Source organism: Epinephelus moara, chromosome 13 (genome assembly GCF_006386435.1).
Source record: "Epinephelus moara isolate mb chromosome 13, YSFRI_EMoa_1.0, whole genome shotgun sequence".
Taxonomy (NCBI): domain Eukaryota; kingdom Metazoa; phylum Chordata; class Actinopteri; order Perciformes; family Serranidae; genus Epinephelus; species Epinephelus moara.
This window is the reverse complement of record NC_065518.1, coordinates 15,957,816-15,967,396: the sequence shown is the minus strand read 5'-3', so window position 1 is coordinate 15,967,396 and position 9,581 is coordinate 15,957,816. Positions and strand designations below refer to the sequence as shown.

Here is a 9,581-nt window from a genome sequence, read left to right as displayed (position 1 = left end):
AGGGAGGAGTGGCAGATGATAGCCGACGTCTGCCAAGGTATCACATGACAGTGCTCCTGTTTAAATAATAAAACAGGACGGGGGCTCTAAACAAATCGTTATCTTCCCACCTCCATACATCCTGCCTTCCCTCTGCCCCTCCCTCCATTTCCCCGCTTTTAAAAACTTGTTTTAATGCCATTTCTTAATGAACATAATAGCTCGGCGCTAATAATGAAAAGAAAATAAAAACATCTAAAAACGCGGAGGGGCCCCCGAGTTGTCGCCGGCGCTCAATTATTTCCTTGTCAAGTGGGTCTGTTTTTAATGAGGCCCTGTGGGACTGACGTCTGTCAGTCAGCCCTGACTTTTTGACACCATTACAACTTCAAATAGAAGCCGCCGCCACGCTGCCTTCCACCGCTCACTCGCTAGCTACTGCTCCGCTCATCTGACAGGCTGGGAGGGAGGGAGAGAGGGGAGGGAGGGGAGGACATGGGGGAGGAGAAAAGGTGGCAGGAGAGGTAGAGAGAAGTGGGGGGAGCAGGAGGGATGAGGAGGGAGAGAAAGACAGAGATAGAAGGAGAGAGGAGGAGAAGAGAGCACATCGGCACGTAGGTAGGCTGCGCACACACACACACACACTGAGCACTGGGTGAAAAAACAATCACTGAGGGTCATTACCAGATGAGGTTTGTCAAACTGCTAGGGATTCCACCCCCACCCTCACCCCCTACCTCCATGCTTCCTTGTTCACTTCCTTCCTTCTCCCTCCTCTCTGCTTCCTTCCTTTTTTCATTATTCCTTCACTTTAATGATAAGTCTTGGTGGGTCGGCCCCGCATGGGACGGTCAGAGGCACACTATTTTGTTGGCCATTAATTTGAGGCTTTGAAGCAGACGGCGGCGCTGCAGCTAGTGAGGGCCTGTGAAATGGTGGCTGGTAGGAGGGGGCGTTGGGGGGGCTCAGCACCCCGACACCCCCGCATCGTCGAAAATGAAGACCGTGGCCCTGAAACAGAATAGCAAATGTCCTCGCCAGGAACCACCACACCGACCACAGGAGACACAAGCACACTGCAACACTCCCGTGTGTGTGTATGTGTGTGTGTGTTTGTGGCTTGCAGTGTTACCTTCATGCATCTCAACTTCTGAAAATTCTCCAAATGTGCTCTTAAATTTAGATTTCTCCGAGACCCCCTGAAGAATGGCTTTCCCCTGAAGAATTAAACAGCAGTAAACTCACGCACATGTTTCTCTTTTTCTTTTTTTCAAACACCTGCAAATGTATCACAACATAAGTCAGCGTACAGATAAACACAGAAACAAGGACTGTGTCACAGTCTTCAGAACTTGACAAGAAAAAAAATATAGAACAAAAAAGTGCCAGTTCTAAAACAACTTAGATCCATTTATAAGAACAGAAGAAGAAGAAAAAACATTTATAAGACACAAAACTTGAAATCCACACATTTCAGTTGGTCCTGGTGTGCACTCTGCGTTTTATAGACTAATCACCGAACACACGAAAAATCAAGATAAAATGCTGTTAATGTTAATTCTGAATACTTTTTTATAAAATATACAGTCCTAACACGGTTAATTGAAAACTCATCTGCATTTATAAATAAATAGTAATAACAGAATCACTTGTATTGAGAGCAAAACACTATACATGATGTAGATTTAAATGTTAGTACATACAGTATGACGCCTAGAAGTTCCCACAATGACAGATGCATTAAAAAGTCTGCGGAAATGAGTTGTGAAAACTGTGTTTGGGAGGTGCGGGGGGATTGTACCACTATTAAAGCTGGGTATAATGCGTGAAGAACCATTTCTCTGCAGTGTAGTTATGTATTGTATGCTCTAAGGTTGGGGCCAGCTCCCTTTTTGGAGTAAAACATATTAAAATAGTTGCTTTAATTCATTTTTAGAATCTCAAACTTTCTTGAAATGCTCATGTATACTTTACGGATCGCTGTAATTGAAAACAAACAAACCTTTTCACCTTGATTGACCGAACTGAAGCTGAACTGACCTCAACCTGTTTTTTTTTTGTTATGTGCATCCTCTCTTTTCAAGGCAGCGCCACTTGTCTATTTTTGGGCTCTGCTGAGCTTTTTAAAGGAGGAGTGTGAACAGCATATCTTATCTGAAGGCACTGTCCTCTGTGCTTTGTCGGGGCTACATGAAGAACAGCTGAATCATTTAGTTACAGAAGCTCATACATACTACAGCGTGTGTGTGTCTATGGTTGGTGTTAACAAACACAGTTGTTCCCCCAAATCCATGACTGTCACTCATGCACATGCGAGCATACCTATGTGTGCACTCTTTTTACTTTCTCTCCGTCTCTCATGCACACACATCCTGGATAACACTTGACCCCACCTCTGTCACAAGAAAAAAAAAAAAAAAAATCTACATATCTGAATCTGCTTTGAGTTACAAAAAAAACTCCCGGGCCTTGTTCACCTGGGGACAGGATGGGCTGCAGAACCACGCCGACGACGACACCATGAAAAATATTAACTATCATAAAAACATCTCCCCCCCTTACTCTTGTCCCTGGAGATGTATGAGAGAGCCTGACAGAGAGAGGAGAAAAGAAAGGAGAAGAAAGGGAAGAGCAAAGAAAGTAGAGAGGGACAGAAAAGAGGAAAAGGAGAAAGAGATGGAAAAAAAAAGCTCCCTGTCAGGCTTTGGAAACAGTGATTCATGGGGACCATTTGTCCTAATTACAGCAGAACAACGCTTTTGTCGCTATTAATCACGCGTGTGTGTGTTTGTATTTGTGTCAGGGGAGGAGTGAGGGTTCGTGTGCGCGTGTATGTGTGCAGAGGGGAGATCAGTGGCCCCTCAGATTGAAATAGATGGCCAGGATGATGGTGAGAAGGATGATGGCTCCGAGGATGAAGACCAGGACGCGATTCTGGATGATCCTGCAGAGAAAGAGAGGTGGAGAAAGACACAGAGGGAGAAAGGGATCAGGCAGAGTTCACAGAAGTCATATTGTGTCTACAGAGAACACGTAAAACAGTCACATGTTTATGTGCAAACTAAATGACCGGCCATCAAATGGAGGCTTATCATGTTTAATAGCTACCATGAGGTCTGCGTACAGGGTATTTACTGGTATACAAGCACTGGCATGGGAGTGTAACACACACACACACACACACACACACACACACACACACACACACACACACGTAATGCTTCCAAAACTGCAACACTTTTGTGTCTAGAACGTCTGACAAATTATTTCTGACTCGCACACACACACTCGTAGCCTCTTTAAAAATCTCACGCTGACGTGTGTACACACTCGTGCGAACATACAAAAACACTCACAAACAAGCGCGACACACAAACACACACACAGGCTCTAAAACTTTATTTGCACAATAAAGTGGAAAAAGTGGCTCAGTAGTCTCCTGGAGGTAATAAAATCACTGAATTACTGATGGAATTCGCCATAAAACGACTCACTCTTTTACACATTTAAATTCTCCCACTGTGACCTAAGTAAACTTGACAAGAGGGGGCTTTGAACCAAAAAAACACAAAGCTGGGAAAAGAAGGTCTGCAGAGAGAGAGGGAAAGAGACGGAGGAGTGGGTGCTGGTGTGCAGGGATCAACTCGTCTCACGTGCATGTTCCCCAAAAATTCTCCAGAGTTTGCATCACCACACATGCACGGACAAATACACACACAAAGTCCGAACCCTCCGCTGCTCCTGACAAATGAGAGAATTATCACATTTGCTGACATGTGGAGGGGGTGGAGGAGAGGCCGAGGAGGTGTGGGGGGGGGGCACTGTCCACTTCTCTAAGCAGGAGATGAATAGCCCATGCTGTGGCCATTTATCACCGGGGAGGGAGGGGGGGCTGGCTGGTTGCTCAGTCACCCTGCTACCCTCTAAAGCCCAAGTCTGAGCTCGGCACACCGGTCGAGCTCACACAGCCTCCCCTCGGCCCACCGGCTCGGACCTGCGGCAGCCTCTACACTTAGTTTCAAACCCACAGCTGTGGAAGAAAGCACGACAAAAAATGTATCACAGCGGTGCTTTTATGCTTAAGTCTTTCCTTTGTGTGCGCCCTTAGCAGAGAAGTGTCTACTCCTCTGCACAAAGGACTCTCCAGCCACATCCAAAAATCCTATCACCAATCACTTGTAACACACCATGAGCGTCTTTTCAGGGGCAAGACACTATGCCTTCTCGCGCTCTCACTGGATAACACCAGAGAGCTCGTTGCAACTACTGTTTGTAAGTAGCACTGCTTTATAAGTCGACAGTTTATCCTTGAATAAATGCATACATTATCATGAAAGTGTCACGCTGTATACAGTAAAGCATGTCTTTGTGCACCACAAGTAACAGTTATGGTATATTTTTATATCACGCTCCTGTCTTAAATCACACTGAGCTTGCACACGACACAAAAAACAAGGAAATAGTACTAAAACATCAAACTGCGTATGTCATGTGCCCACATGTCTATGTTGTGTTAAGAGTTGGGGATGCTATTATGAAGCGGAGATGATTGGCTGAAGCCAGCTGGGGAGGAGATCCCACTGAAACCCTAATCAGAGCATGCTTAGCAAGGCCACGTCTCCCCCTATTAATTGACATTCATTATTTACAATGATTATTTATCCAAGCCAAATACCCAGAGGAGGTGCTTGTGTGTGAGTGTGTGCGAGTGTGTTGGGAGAATCCAGATCGCTCTGTGTTGTTTGTTACTTTTTCAGCTGGGGAAAAGAGGGGAGGGTGACTCGAGGCCTGGGGGTGGAAAAATGAACAGGAAGTTGGTTTTAGCCTCGTGGATGAGGAGAGAAAGGGGGGGTTCAATTATGTAAAAAAAAGAAAGAAAGAAATTGCATTCATTAAAAGGAGTCTGATTTGGTGGCAAACAACGCTGAAGAACTTCAAACACTCAAGCGTTCAAAGCGGTAAGAAATATGACAGAGCTGTGATTTAAGAACTTTTTCTCAGGGGACAGATATTCTAAAAAATACTTTGTTTGACCTAAACTGATTCTCTGTACAGCAATCTAACAAAACGCGTCTTGAAGTCTAATGTAAAGTAGCTGATCTTATTTGCAGCGACTCAAACCCTTAAACAGAAGCTTGATGCAAATGTAGCGCTGCCCAATCAAAAAACTTTTAAGGTTAAATTCAAGTATGGCTTTCACTTTTCTAGCTGTGCGTTTGAATCCGCTGTGAGCGACGAAACGTCAAGGCTAAAGCAGTAATCATATCCTCACACATCGCTCCTCTAATGTTTGTAATCAATCAAGTGAAACTACAAGATCTTGTGAAGGTTATTAGGGCGGCCCTGAGAGCTCAACGCACTTCAGACTAATGAAACACATGCAAATAGACACGAGCAAATTAAGAGACGACTTCAGCAACTTGACGACACATGAAAATGTCAATTTGACTATACATGCACAGAATTTAGAAAAACTCCTGCAAGAAGCTCACAACACCTTGGAAAATGTTTCCAGCGGACAGTTAAACATGTCCTGCCATACTGTTCTGTGATTGGCCTGTGCTAGGGTCAGTTTTTGATAGCCAAACATCCATTAACAGTACAATACAAGAGGCCTTTCCTTTTAGTCTGGCTCTCTATGACTCAGTATTCTGAAGCGCTATCCATTTAGAGGCGTTGATATTTTAACGTTTCATGAGGTAAATGTCCTGCCTTTTATTTTATCTTATGTTTGCTTTGCTTTGACAGCTGGCTAGTGGAGTTAACGTGCCAAAACATGGAGCCCACACTCCGAACCACTGGTTAACTAGCCTCCGTCGCTGTTCTGCACCATGCACCACCTGGGACAGACAGAAGCTAGCTAAGGGCAGTAGCTAGCTAATAACACTGCTATAGTATCATTTGTAGCGCTGTCCTGACCCACGGTGGCAGGATGGCATTGCTGCAGAAACATGGTGCCCGTCCCCTGGTTTACGCTGGTTTTCGCCATTAGTGAGTAACTTAATTTTGAGCTGCAAAAATACCTTCAGCATTGTTAGCTATGTTAACACCCTCACCGTGCTGACACCGCTAACGGTGCTAACATGCTAACAGTGCATAACCTGTCAAAAAATTCTCGCAGGTTAAACGATTAACAGTTAACAGTTGACATACCTAACTAGTACCAGTGTTGGGCTTGTTACTCAAAAAATGGAATATATTACTCATTATTCGTTACTCAAAAGTAATGATGTTACTTTTCTTACTACTCCCTGCCAACAATACTTAGTTACCCTACTCGTTATATTACTTTTCTGTTACATCACATAAAATTGGTATTTGCGTATCTCCCAAAAGTTCAGATGTGTGCCTCTATGTGAGTGTCAGGGTAATCACCGTTAAGTGTAGCTAATGTCAGTTAGCTTCTATCTACCTGGTGGTTTCTGTAGTCTGTGACCAGTATTTTCCCAGGGCTCTGACTAAAGGACAGAGAGTCACTTAACTTAACAACATATCCAGCCTCAAGCTTCATCACATCTTTGTAGCCTGCGGCGGGACACGAGTAAATCCAGTTTTGGTTGTTTAGCCAGTGTAGCTCTACAGCTGACCTTCGCGGCAGAGGAGGGCTCACCTTTGGTGGGGTGTATTTCCTGGAGCTTCACATTTTTGTGCTATTGGTTGCAGTAGCTGAGGTGTTTCAGACCGGAGGTTTGTGGACGTGTTCTTTGCAGTGGGAAAATTTTTAGTCCGACTACCTGCAGCAACAGTGTTCTTGTCATCTTTCCTCCCGACAAAATCAAAGAGATGGGAATATTTCCAGCCGCTAAGGTTAGCGTTTCCAACTATTTTTGTGGCGTGCCTGCGCAGCGCGACGAATACTAAAACAAGTCAGCTGATTTGAGTGTTGTATTTCAAGTCAGTAATGATGTGATATTCAAAGTAACATTGTAATGAGTTGTTTGGTTTTGGAGTAACTGTAAAAATATTACTGAAATTTTATGAGCAATTAGTTACACTACTCATTACTGAAAAAGTAATATTATTACTGTAACACTGACTAGTACTATTCCTAACCATGACCTCTTTGCCCCAACACTAACCGCATTCACCCTCATGGTGTTGAAGTGAGGCAAAACACACAGGAAAAAACAACTGTGTGGCTCATGCGGTACTTGTTGTTGTTTGTAGATTATGAAGTTAGTGAAGTCAGCTCCAGCCAGACAGACTGGGAGGAGTCACATGAAGCAGGGGAGGGCCCATATCATAATTCACCTGAAAATCTATCTAAGAAATAGTGTGTGTGACACTGCAGTCTTTTCCTCTGACAGCCTGTGGAGCGAGGATATTAATGTCATCACTCTTCTTTAACCACCTGTGTGGTGGTGAGAACGCTGGAAAGTCACTACTTATGTTACATTTCTACCAGGGCAGGAAATTGCTCTTTTTCTATTACAATCACACAAAGTGAATCAATACTTGGTGTACGACAGAAAAACAAAGTTCTGTCGCTCGTCGCACATTTAATCTTTTTCCATTTGGTCACTCGTAACAACTGGTGTCTATGAAAAGAAGAAAGGAATTCCCAGGGGACAGATCATTTTCCTAATCCTCTGGACAACTCATCTGCATGCTGTCACTTGTAGATCTAATCTACAGATTTATGTTCTGTATCCAGCAAAGCACTTTACGATGAGCTCACTCGTCAAATGAGCTTCTATGGTAAGAGTCATTTATATTTCCGTTTCACTTCTTCAAGCAACAGAAGCAGCTCGAGTAAAACATACACCACAAATACAAAAAAAATAAAAACCCGCCCCCCCCCTTCAAAACGCCCCAAAAATGAAATAAAATCCCCAAAAATTGGGAGGTAGGAGAGTGAAGAACATGGTTTTCCTCTGCCGTATGGTTGATCCCATCCTGACACGTGGCCAGACAGAACAGAACTTATCAAACCGGATCCATCCTCCAGCTTTGACACTTGACATAGAGGTGTGGGGGGGTGAGGTGTGTGTGTGTGTGTGGAGGGGGAAGGTTTGGGGATGTGTGAGCGATGCACACAGCGTACAATGGTGCATGCTGAAACACACATATACACACTCCTACACACCCAACTTTGAGATGGCTTACCTTTACCCCGCTCCCTACTATGATACTATGATCCCGGAGTATTTTCTCTGTCTCTGCCGCCCCCTCCCCTCCACCCACCCAACTCATATGTAGACAGACCAACAGTAACTGTAACTGAGACACCAGCCAATAACAGCACATGATACTGGTCCTTCTATTGGCTCTGGATGTTCCTTAATCGCAGGCAGCCAGTCAGCGCACACCTTATTCGGGAAACACACAGATATACGGCGCTAATGTTGGAGAGAGGGAGAGTCGAGATGATGAGTGCAAAGAAGAGCAAAAAATAAAGCAAGCAGGAAGGACGGAAATGGACAATAAAGCACCTGAGAGTGAAAAACAAGAGAGGGAAAGAGTGGAGAGACAGAAATAGAGAGGTGGAATGAGGAGAAGAAGACAGAGAGACAGAGAGAGAAAGAGAGAGAGAGAGAGAGAGAGAGAGAAGTCCGTTTACCCGGGGAGGCAGAGCTGGAGGAGAGGCTCCTCGGAGACAGATGAAAATAATGAGGACTTTTCTGTCAGGAAAGATTTACAAAATCGTACCAGTGTTATTAAAATTTAAAATCTCCCGTTTTTTTTTTTTCTTTTTCTCCCTTCCCACCCTCTTCCTCCCTCCCTCTCTTCCTTTCCCTGTTTTTTTTCCCTCCTCTTCCAGCAGCACAGCCTTATTACCAGCTCTAATGAGCACCGGGATACACCTCAGCTGTGTGTGTGTGTATGGGGGTACGGGTGTGTGTGTGTGTGTGTTGGGGTCCAGGTCCCTTGTGCCAACTCCATCAGCGCCCCAGATTCCCCAGTCCCTTCAATGACACACACATGTGCGCCCAAACAAAACACACAAAGGTGGGCACACAGATACACGCTGAGACATGTGCACGCACACACACACACACACACACACACACACAGAGCTTTTGATGGCTCTCAGAGGTGGCTGGACATGCACACACATATACACACCTCTCAGACAGACAGACAGACAGACAGACAGACAGACAACACCCCCCCACCCCCACCCCAAAACAAAAACAGTCAGACAGACATAAGCAGATAGGCCCAGCCCACCGTAAAACACACACACATAAACACACACCGTCTCCACTAAGAAGAAACTTAGCTGTGGAGTTGCATCTCTCAGGCCCTCCCCTATCCCTCCTCTTTCCACTAGTAGACCAATAAAATAAAAATCAATGGCTGTCTGAGCCATTCTGGCTCTCCTCCCTCCAAACCCTGGGAATATACAGCATGGGAGAGGAGAGGGGGGAGGAGGGGAGGTGAAGGGAGGGAGGAGGGAAGGAAGGATCAATGTGTTCACAAATGGTTTGAGTGATGGACATGGAGGTGGAACGCTGGTGGGGGTAAGTCCTAACTAATGCATCGCCTTGTTATCACAAACTAATACAAATAAATGTTTCATTGTTGGAACACACGTGCACACACATACACAGAAACCTACCACATGACAAAAAAACCCCCCACAAAAGGTAGGCCCTCTG

At 44.8% G+C, this 9,581-nt stretch overlaps 1 protein-coding gene across 4 annotated transcripts in view; it reads right to left on the bottom strand.

Annotated features, from left to right (window-relative positions):
- Positions 1-1,227: 1,227 nt before the first annotated feature.
- The window catches only part of vti1a (vesicle transport through interaction with t-SNAREs 1A), a 149,604-nt gene continuing 141,250 nt past the window's right edge, over positions 1,228-9,581 (bottom strand). For all 4 annotated transcript variants that reach the window (XM_050059307.1, XM_050059305.1, XM_050059308.1 and 1 more), the window contains one exon: positions 1,228-2,923. Coding sequence is in view for 2 of the 4 variants with exons in the window: in XM_050059305.1 (XP_049915262.1) it covers positions 2,830-2,923 (94 nt within the window). In the remaining 2 variants the exon portion in view is untranslated. The remainder of the gene's footprint in view (positions 2,924-9,581) is intronic.